The 19,347-nt window shown below is 42.5% G+C and overlaps 1 protein-coding gene, 3 non-coding genes and 2 pseudogenes across 6 annotated transcripts in view; all 6 read left to right on the top strand.

Moving 5' to 3' along the window:
* The window catches only part of ldhd (lactate dehydrogenase D), a 53,761-nt gene that overhangs the window by 30,254 nt on the left and 4,160 nt on the right, over positions 1 to 19,347 (top strand). For all 3 annotated transcript variants that reach the window (XM_086302011.1, XM_086302014.1, XM_086302012.1), the window contains exons 3-10: positions 13,541 to 13,682; positions 13,824 to 13,965; positions 14,600 to 14,759; positions 14,841 to 15,040; positions 16,485 to 16,613; positions 17,046 to 17,173; positions 18,066 to 18,156; positions 18,652 to 18,763. In XM_086302011.1, the coding sequence (XP_086158137.1) occupies positions 13,541 to 13,682; positions 13,824 to 13,965; positions 14,600 to 14,759; positions 14,841 to 15,040; positions 16,485 to 16,613; positions 17,046 to 17,173; positions 18,066 to 18,156; positions 18,652 to 18,763 (1,104 nt within the window). The remainder of the gene's footprint in view (positions 1 to 13,540; positions 13,683 to 13,823; positions 13,966 to 14,599; positions 14,760 to 14,840; positions 15,041 to 16,484; positions 16,614 to 17,045; positions 17,174 to 18,065; positions 18,157 to 18,651; positions 18,764 to 19,347) is intronic.
* LOC147326680 (uncharacterized) lies at positions 1,615 to 5,941 on the top strand (annotated as a pseudogene).
* On the top strand, positions 5,626 to 6,930 carry LOC147326679 (uncharacterized; annotated as a pseudogene).
* On the top strand, positions 10,399 to 10,469 carry trnag-gcc (transfer RNA glycine (anticodon GCC)). Its single transcript has one exon. It is a non-coding gene; the product is annotated as a tRNA-Gly (tRNA).
* trnag-gcc (transfer RNA glycine (anticodon GCC)) lies at positions 12,140 to 12,210 on the top strand. Its single transcript has one exon. It is a non-coding gene; the product is annotated as a tRNA-Gly (tRNA).
* Positions 12,749 to 12,819, top strand: trnag-gcc (transfer RNA glycine (anticodon GCC)). The gene has a single exon. It is a non-coding gene; the product is annotated as a tRNA-Gly (tRNA).

The raw sequence follows: 19,347 nt of genomic DNA, 5'->3' as shown, positions 1-19,347 counted from the left end.
ACAGAATCAAAAGCCAAAGTAAAAAAATAAGTTTTAAGATGTAATTTAAAAGACTGGATAGACTCGGCAGTGCGAATATGAACGGGGAGGTTATTCCAGAGTCTGGGTGCCACGGATGCAAAGGCCCGGTCGCCTCTCGACTTCATTCGAGTCCTAGGTTGTGCTAGGAGCCTATGGTTGGATGATCTAAGTGCCCTGTTGGGATTGTATGAATGGAGTAAATCAGAAAGATAACTGGGCGCTAAATTATTCTAAATATTAAAAGTGAACAAAAGAATTTTAAAATCTATACGATATTTAACAGGGAGCCAATGTAATTTGGCTAAAATTGGAGTTATGTGTTCATGAATTCTCGTACCTGTTAAAAGACGCGCCGCTGCATTTTGAATTAACTGGAGCCGGCAAAGAGAGGAGTGTTGGAGGCCCGAGTAGAGGGAGTTACAGTAGTCCAATCTGGATGTAATAAATGCGTGGATAAGCTTTTCAAGATCTTTTAAAGGAAGGAACGGCTTTGCTTTGGAAATCTGACGCAACTGGTAAAAGCTGTTTTTTACCACAGTGGACACCTGTTTCTCGAGTTTAAAAGAGCCATCCAGGAACACTCCGAGGTTTCTTACAGTGGACGAAAGATGGCTAGCGAGAGGGCCTAGGGCGTCAGCTAACTGGTCTAGCGGAGTGTGACTACCAAAGACTATGATTTCGGTCTTATTCTCGTTCAATGTAAGAAAATTATGTGATAACCAAATTTTAACTTCATGCAAACAGTTGAACAGAGGTTGCAAAGAAGCAGTCACATCGGATTTCAAAGGTAAATAAATCTGGATATCATCGGCATAACAGTGAAAGGAGATGTTATGTTTTCTAAAAATTAATCCCAACGGCAACATGTACAAAGAGAAAAGAGCAGGACCGAGCACGGACCCTTGAGGCACACCACAATAAATAGGGGCAGAAGCCGAGGAGTGTTGCCCCATAGCAACAGAGAACGACCTCTCTGAGAGATAGGATTTAAACCAAGATAAAACCGTACCTTTGAGACCAACAACATGTTCCAATCTTGATAGAAGAGTGTTGTGATTAACCGTGTCAAAAGCAGCAGACAAGTCAAGTAAAACTAAGACCACAGAATATCCAGAATCTACAGTTAAAAGAAGATCATTAAAAACTCTAAGTAAGGCTGTCTCTGTGCTGTGGCGAGGTTTAAAACCAGACTGAAACTTTTCATTAATACCATTTGCATCTAAAAAGGCCTGAAGTTGTTTTAGAACTACCTTTTCCAATATTTTGGAAATAAAAGGGAGTTTAGAGATCGGCCTGAAGTTAGTGAGAGCATTAGGGTCAAGATTTTTCTTTTTCATAATAGGTTGCACAACAGCATGCTTAAAGACAGACGGTACACAACCTGATGACAATGATGCATTCAGCAGAGATAAGATACAAGGACCAATAACATGTAAAGAGCTTCCTTAAAGAAACAAGAAGGAAGAATATCATGCGGGGAACCAGAGATTTTGAGATGATCAATTATATCTTTTAAAGCAGAATAAGACACTGGCTCAAACTGTTGAAAGACAGTCAAGCATTCAGAAGCTGGAACTGGGTCTAAAACTGATGATGGGTGAGATGGATGAGAAGCCCTTAGAGCTGAGATTTTATCAGAGAAATACTTTAAGAATTTATCACAAAGAGCAGGGGAGGCATCCCTATAAGTGGTAGTGCAAGGGTTTATCACAGAATTAAAAGTATTAAAAAGTGCTCGGGGGTTGTGGCTATTAGTCATAATAATGCTAGACAAAAAGGCAGATTTGGCAGCTTTAACAGACTTTTGATACTTAGATAGACAATTTTGGAGGATGTCCAGAGAGACGTGGAGTTTGTCTTTCCTCCATTTTCTTTCAGCACGACGACATTCACGCCTAAGGGCGCGAGTAGTATCATTTAGCCAGGGTTGTGAGGATTTGGCACGTTTAATTCTCAGAGGTGCCACAGAATTAAGGATGTCAGCGCATGTAGTATAAAAGAGGTTAGCAAGCTCATCCGCTGATAAAACCCCATTACAGTTAGCATCAGAGAGGGGAGAGTCAAGGAAAGCATCAATGAAGTGGGCGATTGACTGGGAGTTAATCGTGCGCGATTGCCGCACAGGGCCATCACTGTTCAAATCCACATCGCTCGCTACAGTATTAAACAAAACCGGAAAGTGATCTGAAATTATCATGATCATTGATCAATGGCCATGAGTACTACTCACCAAGAGTTGAACAATGGCTCCAGTCACAGCATTGTAAGATGGTGAACAATGTACTCTTAGATTCAGACTCTTAAAAATATTCAGCAGTCGATCAAAAACACAAGAAAACCATGAATCAACATGCTCTGCTTTAACTTTACCTGATGCTGCTGAAGTAGAGTTTTTATTAGAAACACAGAAATTCTTTTATCATGGTTTGCTGTATGGGAGGCAGGATGAAGGAACCAAATGCAGAACTCTGAGACACTAGGGTGAACTAAAAGAGGCAGCTTTATTGCGCTGTAGCAGAAAACGCCATAAAATAAACTTGCAACAAACTAACGTGAAAACTGGAAACTAAAACTAAACACTGGGAAGCTACAAAACTGGAAACGACAGACTAGGAACAAAGATAACAGTGAGTACTTGGGGACGGGGGGGAAAAACAAACAAACAAAAAAAACCCAAAAAAAACAACACACAACAACAACACAGATGTGGACCCTGAGACAGAGGCATGAACTGTGGGACAGGAAAAATAAGTGGAGTAGACATAATACGGACACAGGGAAGGCACATTGTTGTTCTAGCTTCTAGTTTCAAAAGAACTAAAACCATTAATAACAATACCCAAGAAATATAAATTAAACACAAAACACTGGGTCACACCCAGGACCATGATATTGGCATAAAAAGTTTACATTTCTTCGGCATTGAACAGCAGAAATTAGGATCTCTTGTCGGAGGTGATTTCTTTCTGTTCTTGAAGTACACAGAGAGAGAAAGAGCTGTGCACGAAGTGCGATTTTATCGTGGTGGAAGCAAAACGGCAAAAGTAAGAGTGAATTAATGATGATATTTATCAAATGTGAAGCTTAGTTTGGATCTTTTGCTGCTGGTTAAGTGAATTTTGGTTGGAGAGAGATAAAAACCTGCAGCTCAGAATCTGTGAGATGTCAGCTTTCAGCCTCCAGTGTGTCTGCGTACGTGCCGTCGGGTGAGAACGCAAACATCTTATAGATTCTGATGCATCGGGTGCGCACTCTCCTTTTACGTCTTTGTGTGGAATCCATTTACCTGCTCTCGTTTGCCGTTTTACCTGTTTAGTGGTTGTTGAAATAGTTTTGTGAGCTTTAACCAGAGATTTGGCATTTTTGGCAAAACACGCATGTAAAAATCGATCCAGGATTTAATGAATCAATATCGCTTTATTCAAATTAAGAGATTTAAAATCAGAAAATCAATTATTTAAACCCACCCCTATGAAACAGACAGAAACATGACTGCTTGACTTTTAATATAAATAAAACAAAGGCTATAAAGATACAAACTGTGAGACCCCTCTAGAGAAAACATGGTTGAAATAATATATAAGATTTAAAGCCAGCACTCACAACTTGCTTAAATCAACTTTTTCAAAACACTGTATGCTTACCTGATGGTAAGCATACAGTGTAATATGAACATGTAGGTGAACTTTTTGCTGTGCTCCATTTAGGATCCCAGACTGTATCCTTGGTGAAAATCTATCGTGGGATGCCTGGAAAACGACTCCTGCTATTGTTGCTAGGGCCTTAAACCCACTAAAATAGCAGCATTATTGTGAAACTTGACCTGTTGCACTGCCTGAGGCGATTTGTGGGAGTTCACCTCTGAGCATCATCCATTGATCAGCACTTTCTGCCAGCTTCTCTGCTGCCTTCTCAGTGGTTGATCAGGCGACCCTGAAGAGGCTCCATGCTTATAAGTTCTGTTGTATACATTCTGCTAATCGCACTAAGCAACACATACGAGAGCACTGCGGGAGCAAAATATCACAACCCACAGAGCTGCTGAACAGAGTGGAAAAGAGTCCTAAACCATTTTTACCTGGCCACAGGCCCCAACAACGTCCCACTTTTCAAGCCATCCATGCTGAAGGTGTGGCGCATAGAGAGAGTGCATATTCCTTGTGGTTAGCGGAGTGACCCTGAACTTTCCGAGGGTGTAATGTTTCGGTATGGTGGGACTCTTTAGCTAAACTATGTTCCTGGCGAAGGCGCTAAGGACCCCATCTGGATTCCCTTCCGATGCACTTCACAGCTGGAGGGTTACCATTTTCACCAGGCCCAGTGGATCACCGGCACTCATGTATCCACTGAATTATTCCAGGCCCAGGGCATGACAGGGGTGGCACGATGGAACTACCAAAGACTGGTGGACCGTAAGCAGCCGGCTGTCATTCTCCCTTCTGTTTTTGATCCAGCTCTAGTGGTGGAGTTGAATGCAGCCTCCAGGAGAGTGACCGGTCAGGAGAAGTAATAATAATAATAATAATAATGGATTGGATTTATATAGCGCTTTTCAAGGAACCCAAAGCGCTTTACAATACCACTATTCATTCACTCTCACAATCATACACTGGTGGAGGCAAGCTACAGTTGTAGCCACAGCTGCCCTGGGGCAGACTGACAGAAGCGAGGCTGCCATATCGCGCCATCGGCCCCTCTGGCCAACACCAGTAGGCAAGTAGGGTAAAGTGTCTTGCCCAGGGACACAACGACCAGGACAGAGAGCCCAGGGATCGAACCGGCGACCTTCCAGTTACAGATGCGATTCCCAACCCCCTGAGCCACGGTCACCTCTCTGTCAGACACTGGAGAGCGATTTGGGCTTGAATACAGAGAGCCAGGCTGCCGTCCAGTCCCTTTAAACTGGGACAAACACAAAACCCAGAAGGTGAACTGGGTGCCCTTCAGGCCCCATCTTCTGTACAAAAACCTGTCTCTGCCCAACTTCAGGTTCCAGCATTGGGACCCTTCTCCAGCTAGCCGTGGCATTACATGCATCAGCACCACCTGTGACCCAACCATTTTCTGCTAGTGTGCTTTTAAAGCAGGAGATACCATCAGAAGACATCCAGCAACCTACAGTCATGTGAAAGTTAACATATTAGTATTGTCAAACAATTTGGCATTATTATTATTATTACATGATATGAGCAACCACTGAACTATTACTATTGTTTCCCAGAAAGCTCTACTTTTGTCGATGTAGTCCTCGTCATCGAGTCCTCGCACTGGACCCATAAAGACAGGTGGACGGATTTTTGTGCTGGACCACACACACGCTAGACACGACCCATGAAAGAGACAATAGATGACTTTCTGCAAAAGCACCACGGGAAGAAAAACCTTGTGGATCAAGATTATGCAAACAAGGTCCATTGTTCTGCTACAGATCCCAACGGCTTGCTGCACCGCACATGTAAGCTACACATATCCCGTTATGTGAAACACTTGGCTAAGCTTCTAAACACTTCTTTGAACACAAGCCCAGAAAAACTTCTGCAGACTCAGCAACTGTGGCACTCTTTAACAGAAGGGAGTGAGACAACCAGTGTTCCTGTGGTCACCATGGAGCCAGCTTACTTAAACCCACCTCCTCCTGCCCTGTCTACACCTCTGACACAAGACTCAATAGAGAAGATTGTGGAACGCATCTTAGAGAATCAACAGCAGGAGCAACCTGAGGAAGGAAGGCAGAAAGATTTGTCTTGCCTGTGGACAGCCCAAGTCCCAGTATGAGACAGATGGATCTTCCATCCACTATTTTGTACCAGCGAGGGCCTGTGCCGTATTTCTATTGTTCAAAGAAGATACATCAAAGTTATGCTGCTGAGGGAATCGGTAACCCTAAAATGCCCTTTGAAGAATTTGTTCAGACTGAATTTTTCCAGAGGGAACCGGACGCTACCTCTGCAGATTCAGCCACAGGGACCAAATAGTCCACACATTCATACGGGCTTCCCTGAAGTGGCAGGAAAACTATATTTGCTGCGTGAAGCTTGTGGATCAAGATTATGCAGACATGGTCCATCGCTCTGCTACAGATCCCAACAGCTTGCTGCATCCCACATCCAAGGTGCACGTATCCCGGTATGTGAAGCACTTGGCTAAACTTCTCAACACCAATTCATCTTTGAACATAAGCCCAGAAAAACTTCTGGAGACTCAGCAGCTGGGGCACTCTTTAACTGAAGGCAGCGAAACAACTAGTATCCCTGTAGTCACCATAAAGCCTGCCGTCTTTAACCCGCCTCCTCCTGCCCTGTCTACACCACTGACACAAGTCTCAATAGAGAAGATTGTGGAGGGCATCTTGGAAAGGCAGCAGCAGCCTGAGGGGAAAAAGGCAGACAAAGACTTGTCTTGCCTGTGGACAGCCCAAGTCTCAATATGAGACAGATGGATCCACCGTCCATTATTTTTACCAGAGAGGGCCTGTGCGCTATTCCTATTGTTCCAACAAGGTGCATCAAAGTTATGCTGCTGAGGGAATCGGTAACCTTAAAATGCCCTTTGAAGAATTTGCTCAGACAGAATTTTTCCAGAGGGAACCGGATGCTACCAAGAAGAGGGAGAAGAGAAGGATGGAGGAAAAGCAGATTCAGCCACAGGGACCTGAAACAGGGACCAAATAGTCCACACATTCATACGGGCTTCACTGGAGTGGCAGGAAAAATATTTGCTGCCCTTTGAAAGTGTACTCTATACAGAGACAAAGGCGTGGACAAGGAAATGACCTGGAAGGAGTTTCAGGAGTCTGCTTTCTATGAGGCAGAGAGACTTAGATGGAAGAAAAAAAGAAAGAAAAAAAAAAAAGGAAAAGAAATGAGGAAGAAACAGTTGACACTGTACCTAAGAGTTTTTTTTCTCTAGTTACATTTCTTTTGTTTATATAAATAACATTGTAAATGTAAAAAAGTAAATTGTTTTCTGCAAAAGTATCACTCTTCTTTATAACCTGTTAGAGTTCACCTACATGTTTATATAACTGTATGCTTACCATCAGGTAATCTGTTTTAAAAAAATAAAATAAAATAAAAAATAAAATAAATTGTTAGTGCTGCCCTTAAATCTTGTACATTATTTCTAAGTCACGTCATGTGATGATAACAATCACACTTTCTCTAGAGGGGTCTCACACCTTTTATCTTCATAACCTTCTGTTTGATTTATATTATTAGAAACACGACTGCTTGTCTTTTACCTGTGTGACTGTACAGCCTATGTCAGACATGTCCATCAGACAGAAGAATCAATTCAGGACAATGTCTGAAGTTATCTTTAATACATGCAGCGAACAGCTGGAGATGGTCCAGACACTTTGGCTGTCACACACAACGCGCTCTGTTTAGACCCAGACCAAACAGTATTGTTTGACTGATGGCCTTAATATAAAGACTTAGGACTTTATGTTTCCCAATTTTTGCTTTAAGTTATTTTGTTATTTACATAATAATGTAAATAACCTAATAATTATCCTTATTGCTGTTTTAGAGGAGCGGTGCTTCAAAGGATAGTTGCAGATTTCTGTCAGAATCTGCAGATTATATAGTACAAATAAAATGTTCACGTTTCTCCAACGTTGTCTTCCCAACAGTTTCACTGACATCTACACTGGATGGCCAGGAAGCGTTCGCAATGTCTTATCGGCCGCTTCTCCGGAGCTGATAATTGGCATCTGTCTTGTGTCAGTGACGTAAAAGACGGATTTAATGCGACATGACCGTTCAAACAGCAGTCGCTTTCTAAAACATCGGATATGTATCGGATTCAGTACCACATATGAAAGTGACCCAGATCGGATTTGTGCCGTTCACACTGTCATACCATGATCGATATGGGTCGCATTGGGTCCAAAAAAAAAAAAAAAAAAAAAAAAAATTCCCTTCCTCTGTAACTGCCCAATGTTCCCCTGTCCTTGTGCTTCATGCCTCAGAGTCCCAGACACAGTCTGTGGCATGGAGGTATGCCAGGTGAGCTCATACTCGTGGTGCATGAGTTCGTCGATTTGGTTTGCCATGTTTGCTGGAGATTTGTCAGTCCACCTCAGCTCATCCGTAAAGACTTGCAGATGGCCTTTTTGGATGTCAGAAAAGTTCGGTAAACCTTTTGGACAGTTTCTCCAGCCATCGTGGATTGTCAGCACACCAGTTCTTGTCAGTCATGAGGATAGGATGTAATACTGACCAGTGGTGCCAACAATTGGCCTGCCCACACCAGCAGAGACCACTTGTAGACGAAAGCAACCATGGAGTCATGGCAAGATGTATTTGTTTCTTAACCTGACAATGATAACACACTCTGGTTTCCATATAAAGAAGGGGTGGAGCTGGAAGAAATTTGGAGATGGTAGGTCAGCCACTCAGGTTGTGGAGGGAGACGCCGGAGTGAAGTGGCGTTCCCTTGGAGTTACGCACTGGTTGAGACCCAGGCCACAGTCCAAGATCCTGAAGCTCAGTCTTCATCCACAGCTTCTGGTGTGAAGAAAAAGTCCAGCTGCTGAGGTCATGCTTATAACCAGCCATAGCTGGCTGAACTGAAGGAGCTAAAATTTAAACATAAATATTTGAAAAGCAGTGTTACTCTTACATTGTTTCTCTTAGAATACATTAAAAAAAATATAAAATTTTTAAAAATCAGCGTTACAGCAGCATCACTAGTGCTAAAAATCTAGGAACTTTTCACGTGCTGTACACGCTCACCTTCTGTCCACAAAGTGCCCACTTTTGAAAACAGCAGTGAAGATGTGCAAGCAGCATCTGTACTGGGTCCTGAAAAAAAATGAATGCAGTCTCTCTGTAATTAATTTGTGCAAATTCTGAGCGAGATGAAAAGATGAGAAAATGTAAAAGTGATTTTGAATAATTAATGATCTATGCATTAAGCAGATGTTTAAGTGAACATCAACCATAAATGAAAATGGAGAGAGACCGGGATTTGACTCAGGCCTGATTGAGCATGCATCAAGACAGGTTCATTCGTCATTTTCATCATGCCATTTTACCACAGCTGATTAAATCTAACCGCCTTTACCCAAGCGATAGAAGCTTCCTTAAACAAATCAAGTAAATGAAATCACAGTGGACACTTCTGTTACCTTTAAAATACACCTGAAAAGTTAATCTGTTGGTTTACTCTCATTACAAACAACGTTTCTTACTTTTGATGAATGAACAAGGATCGCTGAGATCTGTTTCAGGTGGTACATAAGTTGTCTTGTTTCCTGAAATTTAAAAGTGGGAAATTTTTAAAAAGTGCCGCATCTCAAACTCACAACAGCACAAGAAGGATCACGATGGTTAAAAATATGACACCTGAAGTTTAGCACTACCATAGAGAATGAAAAGGAAACTGCTTAGGCCTGTTGAGCTAAACAATCCCAAGCTCCCACGCGGGAGGCCTGGGTTTTATTCCCAGCCACTGCAAAAGTTCCTAGCGCGCAATAAGCAAGCAATACTTTAACTTCAACCCAGTAACTCCTAATACGCTGGGACTCATCTTAATGGTCGTGCATCATAACAGTTTCCTGATTCTTTTCAAAAGATTCACTTTTTATATTTATCTTTCTGAGAAATCCTTTCATGTCCTTATTGATACAGCCCATATCAAAGTACATTTCGTGTGAATTAAAAAGCGCAGACTAAAGCAACGTCTACAAATTCATTGTTCTCTCTCACTGACAGTCCAAAATACAAAAGACTAAACGTGTTAAATGTCATGTTGTAAAAGATAATTGCAGTGCTGTAAAGATAATACTCTAACAAAATGTTTTATCTTATAACCATATTCAGTCAGTCAAGTTTACCAAACTTTACCATGAGGGATGTGACATTCAGTAACTTGGAAATTCTATTGTGACGACAAACGTTAGATCTGTTTAGTTAATTTGTTTTATTTAGTAGACTTTTGGTTATTGTACTTTCTCTCTAGCTTCTCTTCAGTTTTTCGGTTCACTGTCCAGTCAGCTAATCATTTACCTCCGTTAATGAACACTTTCAAAAGCTTAGAGCTTCCAGATTCTCTGAGTAGTTGAGGATACCAGTATAAATCCTAGGGACACCTCAGTTTTGTTCTGTACCCAACTGAAGTAGGATCCAAGGAAGAAATGTAGTATATGACGTTTGCCATTTAAGATTCATCAGGCATTGGTACAGTAGTGAGCACTTTTTGAAAGGTGTTCATTGTCTTGTGACTGACTGTGTTGTTAGCCAATTTCAGTTTCACATTCAGATCCACCCTTGCTCTTCACATACAGTTCCCAACACTTAGAGAAAACCCTAAACAACGTTCTACTGGACTGTGGGCCGTCCTCTGTTTTCTGTGCAAAAGTTGCTGCAGCAAGCATTGGTGGTTCAGTGGTAGAATTCTCGCCTGCCACGCGGGAGGCCCGGGTTCGATTCCCGGCCAATGCAGGGCTTACTTTTCTTTCCTCCATCTATATATTTTTAAATCTGAATCTATAAAATGCACACCTTTAAAACTGCTTCTCTCTTAGTCAGAAATCAAACATTGACAGATGTTGTGCTACCTAGGGGTTAAAATGAAGTGTAAACCTATTGTAACATTACCCTAAAAGGTCCAGGGGATGACGGGGAAGTAACAAAAGGTGTCCAAATTGAAAAAAAGGAGACAGGGAGGCAAATGGTTAAATTAAACTGAAAAAGAGGCAAGCCGCTATCACCTTTTAGAGAAGGAAAACAAAACCCAGATGTTGGTCAATAAACTGAACAGTGAGTCAAAGAAAAAAAAAAAAAAAAAAAAAAAAAAGGGTTAGTCACCAAAACAGTCCTCTCCACAGAGCAGGGGAAACCAGTCACCATACGCACAGCTCACTAGCTACAAAAACCAACGAGGCTCTCTGGCACCCGCTGCATATGCAAAACCACCAGCATTGTGGAGGACCCCACACACCCCTAACATACAATCTTCAACCTTCTGGCAAGAGGTACCGGAGCAGTGGGGCCCTCACTGCCAGACAGCAAAACGGTTTCTTCCCCCAAGCCGTCAGACTCCTAAACAGATCAGTGACTGGACTGACACACACACACGTCAAGTCACTTTTATCACAACCCACTGTTGTTGTTGCACTTTTCTATTGCACTGTCTAGTGTCGGCGTTATTCTGTTCTGTCTGGTGTTGTGCTGTTTCGATTTTTGCACACTTACACTTTATGTAGTCCTTTGTTGATAGCCTGTTATATGTAGCACCATGGTCTTGGAGGACCGATGTCGCATTTCACTGTGTACTGCACGACTGCTCATAGTTAAAATGACAATAAAGCCACTTAATGTGGCACTAGAGCTCGCCTTAAGTACACTTAATTGCTAATTAGAGTCAGCTTAGGTAGCACCTAAGGCAGGAGAGATGGCAGGACACACCTACACGTCGTTCCAGACCATACTCCATACCAGTTGGTGGCGGTAATGCACCTTTCACTTGTTTGCCAACCGCCAATATAACTGTAAGAAAGAAAGAAAGACACACCCACACAAGGTCAGTTGGACAGGAGCCCCTGCAAGGGCCATAACACTATATTCTTATGTGAATAACTGGCCAGAGGGACCACTGTCTGTCTTCTGTGCAAAAGTTCCTGCAACTATTCCCCATTGAAGTAGGATCCAAGTAATCGTTGGTTTTAACTTACATCGAGAAACTCCAAGTAGGCTGGCTACACTGAGCTGTGGTTTGTCGCACAAATAATATGACCCATTGGGAAAACCCTAATGTACAGTCAGTGAACCAGGTGGAAACAATTATACACACCGCTGCCTGTCGTCTCTTACCTAGGGTAACTCTGGAGAGAAATAAAGTCCAGCTACTCTCCACGAAATTAGTTCTAGAGCCCAAGCTGTGCGTGATATTCAGTAACTTGGAAATTGTATTGTGACGACAAACACTGAATCTGTTTAGTTAATTGATTTTGTGTAGTAGACACAGGGCTGACAACAATGCTAAATGTGCTACTGGCCGGTGGGGCCGTCTCCTGTTTTCTATGCAAAAATCAGCTTATCACCCAGTAGGATTAGCCTGATGGTGTTAAATGCACTGGAAGTTTGCTTCGTACATGCTGACTCAGCAGCAAGCATTGGTGGTTCAGTGGTAGAATTCTCGCCTGCCACGCGGGAGGCCCGGGTTCGATTCCCGGCCAATGCAGTTCTTATTTTTCCGCTATATATGTGTAAATCTGTTATATAATGCACCACTCTAAAACTGCTTCTCTGTTAGCCAAAAAACAAACATTGACAGATGTTGTGTCCCTAGTGTTAAAATGAAGTGTTTCAAGAAAGAAGACCTTAATCTATATACTTGCATGTGCAACTGGCCAGAGGGGCCACTGTCTATTTTCCCTGCAGAAGTTCCTACAGTAAGCAAATAACGGTGAGCGATAGAACAAATATACTTGATGTGGAAGTTTTTCCATGTACGATGGCAAACATGGCTTTATTGTAACCATGGGGTATAACAGGACCAGGATCACTGGGTCTCAGCAGTCCTTTTAAGGGTTATCTGAGCAGGTCTTTGTCTAGCCTCTAACATCACTAAAATGTCAGCTGTTCCCCAGTTTTAGTTTCACAGTCATAGTCACACTTAGTCTCATAATCCTGAAATACAGAGAATGCTTGAACAATGTGAAATACACGTGTGTCAGCCGGCTCACCCACTGTCTTCCGTGCAAAAGTTGCTGCAGCAAGCATTGGTGGTTCAGTGGTAGAATTCTCGCCTGCCACGCGGGAGGCCCGGGTTCGATTCCCGGCCAATGCAACTCTAGTTTTTCTCCTGCTTTGTGTTATATTATATAAAGCATGTAGTACCCAATAATCTGGAGAGGCTAAGTTGTCGAGGCCCCTCTCTCTGAGCTAAGGCCAACATGTCGGTTGTGTCTGATGACGGTTTTGACCGCACATCCTGTGTCACGCGACGCAATCTTTGTGGCGTGTCAGTTGGTCATGCAACTTTTGCAACTGTTTAAAAACTTGAGCTTGTGGAAAGAACTTTGCAAAAACCTTGACAAAGTCCTGGCTTCTTGTTTTGTCTCTTTCCCCTCCTTATCAGCACACATGACACAATATTGTCTGAGTAGCGACCCCTTTGGTTTGGTAGAATACTGCAGCGCCTTAGTGGCAGGTATAAATGGCTGCATCTGTGTGATGACAGCATGGCGGTGAGCAAAGCGACCTCTGTAGCTAAATGCTGCCTCAGCACATTTGCAAAGGTGCGAGGAGTGAGCTGATCTGTACTGTACTGATTATAGCACGAGAACATGTAGATTCATACACCTTTATTGGAGAACAACAACGAAACACCTGATGCGTTAGCCTGAACATCTAACACACTCTTACAGGGAGACACAACCTGAGGCAAAAACGTGTGTGGTGAGCTGTGGTTTCTGGCTCAGCTGCTGGGAGCAGTGGGAAGAATGGGTGTGGTTCTTTGGAGAAGTAGAAAAAACAGAATGTGACAGCATTGCATTATTTTTGTGCAGATGCCGTCCTCCAGATGTGGTGGTGTTTCCACGTTGTGTGGAGGAGGTCAGTGCCTTGGCAAAGGTCTGCCACAAGCACCGCCTTCCCATCATCCCTTTTGGCACTGGGACTGGCTTGGAGGGAGGGGTTGGAGCTATGAAGGTGAGATATTTGTGTGGTCATACTTTCTCCCACTTAGAACAGTTAACATCTTTAGTAACAACAATAACCAGCAGGATGTCATCTTGGTGATAACTGTCATAAGTCTTATTTCCTGTGTTTGTTTGTGTCATCATCCTTCAGGGGGGAGTGTGCTTCAGCTTAAGGAACATGGAACAGGTTCTGGATCTCCACCCAGAGGACTTTGATGTGACGGTGGAGCCTGGTGTGACTCGAAAGACTCTCAATGCATACCTGCGAGACACAGGCCTCTGGTTTCCTGTTGGTCAGTCAGGATGTTCACAGGGATTCACACAGATTAAGCATTAAGTCAACACTTTTGACATGAGTGTTCAGTTTAGGGGCGGCGGTCGGGGTCTTTGTGACCGTCATAGCACCAAGAGAACAGCTGCTAGTTATCTTGGCCTGTCAGCACAAGTTGTACCAAAAGATGAAAGAAAAACTACTGCACAGAATTAGTGATGTTGTATGATGTTGATGCTGATTTGTTAAAAAATATATTGATATTATATAATATAATAATATAATGTGATGATAAAACCCCCAACTATGATGGTAGTGTTAAAAGGAATGATGAAGAATACCTAAATAATACTTCAATGCAGGATGTTTTTAGGGTTTTTTCACATGCACAGGAATCTTTGCTTCTCTGTAAACAAGTACAAGAGACTAGGTAGCAGCCAGATCATTAACTGATCATCAGCAACTGTGAGCATGTGCTACAGGCCTCAGTTAGCATGTTAAAATATTAAAGTTCATGACAGCTGCCCTCTTATTCACAAGTGGTCACTGCGGTTGTCCCAAGTTGTAAATATCTGGGTTATACAAAGTTACTGTCAGATTACAGATGTGTCCTTTTTTAATAATTGACCCAACCCTGGTTATGTGCTTTGTCTCAGATCCTGGAGCTGATGCATCTCTGTGTGGTATGGCTGCCACCAGTGCATCAGGTACTAATGCAGTGCGTTATGGGACTATGAGGGAAAATGTTATAAACCTGGAGGTAGTGTTGGCTGATGGGAGCGTCGTACACACTGCCGGGAAGGGCCGCCGTCCCAGGTACTCACCAGGCAAATGTGATGTATCGTTATGATCTTGAAAGCCTCTTACCTTTGCTTCTGTCTTGGTTTCTCTCCTCAGGAAGACGTCAGCTGGCTATAACTTGACAAACCTGTTTGTAGGCTCAGAGGGGACCCTGGGGATCATCACTAAGACCACATTACGCCTCTATGGCATCCCAGAGGCCATGGTGTCAGCGGTCTGCTCATTTCCTTCTGTCCAGGCTGCTGTAGATAGCACAGTGCAGACGCTACAAGCTGGAGTACCCATCGCTCGCATCGGTGAGCAGGAAACTTGGAAATAATGCAAAATAACGGCACACTGTGATTCAGAGGGCTCAATGTTAAGGGATAATTCTGGATTATTTTGAACTGTTAAATAAAATGATGTTAGCAAAATGCACTCAAAAACAAACATTTCAAACATTGCCAAAGTTTCACAGAATAAGGTCCGTGTATCAAACGTTGAGGATCCAGTACTCTAATGTAGAAAGTTCGAAATACTGTTTAAAGGTGAAAATGGTGAAAACATAACTGATCACTTAAATATTCCTTATTTATGTGTTTCTCTCAATTCTATTATTCCCATCATCATCTTCACTGTAAACGCATTGTTTCCTTTCTTAGCGTAAGCCTCAGTCGTGGAGAAAACAGACACATAAAGATTTATAGACATAATGAGGAAGAGACAAAACTTTATTGCTCTTTTCAGAAACGCGATTTTTGCAGTGGTAGTGGTAAAACGGTCTGACCTCAGGGTCCAAACTCTGCTTCAGGTCCCAAAGTCAAACAAACACTGCGGCGTCACTGAGAGTTACAAACTTTAATAAAGTGATCAGTGTGTAACAATTAGGTTTAACATCCAGCCATCCATGAAAACAGGATTTATGAAGTTTAACGGAGTTCAAAGTTAGCAGGGAGTTAGCTCACTACTTTCCATCTAAACATAATATACTATGTTCTGACTGAGAGATTTCTGAAAAATTCAAACGTACAGCTCTGCTATCACTTCCAACATAAATGAAGACAGAAAACTAAACAGCAGTGACGTTTGTAGGGTTACTGAAGTTGGACTAGCTGGTATATAATGTTGTGCTACGTGACTGCTAGTGACACAGCTATGTTAGCATAATATAAACACAGTAATGCTGGAGGATGAACGCTAACTTTTTTCCACTCGTTAACGTGAGGGTTCCCAATGATTAGGGACAAATGCAATCGCATGGCAGGATGCTGTAAACGGACCGAACTTCAGTCAGGAGAACAATAGAGATAATCCATCCACAATACGAGGTTAGTCATTCATATACTGCTGCATGGGCTGGGCTGTAGTTGCATTGTAAGGTTTTAAAAACTGAGCTTTAAAATGTATAGTGGTAATAAACCCCGAGAGAGGCCGACAGTGATCACTGACTGTTTTTAGAGGCTTGGTCAGATTAAATAGAACAAGATACAAAACATTAAAGCATGTTAAAACACAGCAGCCTTAATAAACGCAGAGTAGTTTAGGACCTGGAGGCAGGGTTCATACAGCATCACTTAAAAACCGTATAGAATCCAGGAGGGAAGAATTTATCCTCAAACTAGAGATGAAAATGAGATCAATACCAATTATTGACAGCTGGAACCTACGCAGCAATGATGCAAGTGAATGACTTTAGATCATCTTACCTACATTTCCTTTAATCGTGTGTTTGTCCTGTGTGTGTGTGTGTGTGTGATCCAGAGTTTCTGGATGATGTGATGATTGATGCGTGCAACAGGTTCAGCTCTCTGTCCTACCCCGTGAACCCAACTCTGTTCCTGGAGTTCCACGGCTCAGAACAAAGCCTCGAGGAACAGGTCAAAACAGCCGGTGTGTGTGTTTGCTGATATCAGACCAGATGTTCTCCCATTAGATAAAGCAGTTTCTGAAAGATATTGAGCTTTAGTGTTAGTTTCCCAGATATGGCCAGGATATGAAAAGTAAAGAGTCATGAAGTCAGTGAACCATTTGTAAACATTTCAGGGTCCTCGGTTTTGTTGTAGACTGTCGTAGATGTTAACAGTAGTCACAAATATTTGTCTGTGAGGGGATGTGTCCAACAAAGCTTATTATTATTTGTAAACTGGTTGGTCCATCCACTGGATCTCAGGACAGTGCTTCTGAAAACTGCTTAACAGTCACATAACAGTAGTGTTGTGGAAGTGGGAGCAGATTTTCTCTCTTTGGTTAAAGTTTGGATGTAATGTGATTTATTGAAAGCAAGCAAACTCCCATTGAAGGTCAGTGTGTGTGTTTCTACAGAGGACATCACTCAGAGTAACGGAGGGTCAGACTTTCAGTGGGCTCGAGATACGGAAACACGGAATCGGTTGTGGAAAGCTCGTCATGATGCCTGGTACGCTGCTCTGGCTCTCAGACCGGGCTGCAAGGTAAACAAAGTCACCTGCTTCAGAGACCGGACTTCGAGCATGATTTTCTCTGTAGGTCGATTATTTTCATTTCCATCAAACAATGTGGCATCCTTTCTTTCCTAACACATTACCCAGTCCATATCATTATAGACATCCAGCACGATTTTTTTCCATTGAGGCCTCAAAGTGTTCCTTTAATTTTTGAGCAGTGAACTAAACAGTGCGTGGTCGTATCTTATTGGCTACTGCAGTTCTTGTTTGTGTTTTGTTTGCTTGGTATCTTGAGGTTAGAGGGTCCCGCCCCTAATAAACTATGGAAAAGGGAAAAAAAATGTGTGACAGTCTGTGCTGTGCCTTGTTTCTCTCCTCCTGTGCTGTTTCACCTCGTTTGTGGAATAAAGAGGTTTAATCATATTTTGACAGTTTGATTTAAAACCCACTGTGACAGAAAAGAGTGTAAGCGTCCAAACATTTATGGAGCTAACTGTACACTAAAACACCTTTCCTCGGCACTGACACTAAGGAAGGTAAAAAGAAGAAGGTGTATTACAGCGTGAGAGGGCTCTCGTGTTGGGCAGATGTAATATTGCTCCAAAGGGATTACACACAGCCTGCAGTGTGATATTATTATAACTTATCACTGCTGTGTGAAAACTCAGTACCATTCGAGTTGAGGTTGTTGGATATGTTGCCTTTTAATAGTGAGGCTTTGTGTGACAGCGCTGTGCTACACAAACACAGTCACTGCTCGGAGGCACTTTTATGTCTCACTTTATTAACGTTTTAAATCCTGAAGATTGCACAAGACACCTGCTTGATGCCTTTCCAATATCGTGACCTTATCTTCCCTGTGTGTGTGTGTGTGTGTGTGTGTGTGTGTGTGTGTGTGTGTGTGTGTGTGTGTGTGTAGGCCTACTCTACAGATGTGTGTGTTCCTCTGTCTCGACTGCCTCAAATTATTGTGGAGACAAAGGAGGACCTGATTGAGAACAGACTTACAGGTGAGCACACATCCACTTGACTTCACGCTGAAAGCGCACCCACAGCTGAATTTTACACCATGTTGTTCATTCAAGGCACTTGAATCTCTCTTATTCCTCAAAGCATTCATCTTTAATGTTAGAAAAAAAATAATAGAAATTTATGAAAAGAAAATAATTTCTTTCTTTTTGGGATTTCAGTGAACCAGTTTGAGTGAGCTTTCTGGTAGCTGGTCAGCTGACCCGTGTGGTGGAGTAGAGAAGCTGCAGGAAGGTTGATTAAAACGTGTAGTTTGAGGTGCATATTTTAACTGAAGGAAGCACTTTGAGGTCTAAGGGATCAATGAATGAGACTTAACTCCTAATACTACAACTTTTAAATACAGGAACTCTTGTTAAGCTCCAGGATGTAGGGGTCATTCTGGTGTATCATCACAAGAGCACAGAAGAAGAAAGTGATGTAAAAAGCTGATGTTTTTTGGCACTGTATTGAATGTGGATGGCTTCTGCCCTCAGGTCCCATAGCAGGCCACGTGGGCGATGGGAATTTCCACTGTCTGATGGTGGTGGATCCAAACGACCCCGAGGAGATGCACAGAGTCCACCTGTTCACTGAGAGACTGGCTAGGTATGGTGTCACCTCGCACTCACTCACAAATCTTCTACCAATCAGGATTTCACTTGTTTTTCTGGAAGATTGTCGCCATCCATCGAGCCGTTCACTGCTTCAGGGTTGACAACAACAGGATGTGAGGACACAGTTCATATCTGTGACTCATTCATACAAATAAATGTACAGTGTTTAATCAGCAGACATTTTATTCTAGTTTGTCATTTTTATTATGACAAACCTACAGTAAGCAGACCTCACTCTAACTGGAGTCCCTGTATGGACATATCTGATGGGTAATACAGTTGTCCAGGAAGTTAAGCTGCATCCATTTGAGGCGACTCGCACTGGACACGCTGCTTTGAAGCTGACAGTTGGTCACTAGCCTGACATATGTTGTCTACCCTCTCATGTTTTAGTCAAAGTTGTCCCACGCCCCCACTGGTAGTTGCGTCAGGCGCTTGCCTTGAAGTTAATAAAAGTTTATCTTGTAATGTGTGCAGTTCTCATTGCCAGTATTTTGTTTTTGAATGTTGTTGGCTATCTAATATGGCCTCTGGTATCGTTGTGCATTGCTTCCTATGTGGACTCTCCCACACAGC

The sequence above is a fragment of the Aulonocara sp. 'chitande type north' Nkhata Bay genome, linkage group LG7, assembly GCF_057382095.1.
Source record: "Aulonocara sp. 'chitande type north' Nkhata Bay isolate Kocher_YH1m ecotype deep benthic linkage group LG7, A_spYH_male_GT1.1, whole genome shotgun sequence".
In the NCBI taxonomy this organism is placed as follows: Eukaryota; Metazoa; Chordata; class Actinopteri; order Cichliformes; family Cichlidae; genus Aulonocara; species Aulonocara sp. 'chitande type north' Nkhata Bay.
This window is presented reverse-complemented; position numbering and strand designations above follow the sequence as displayed.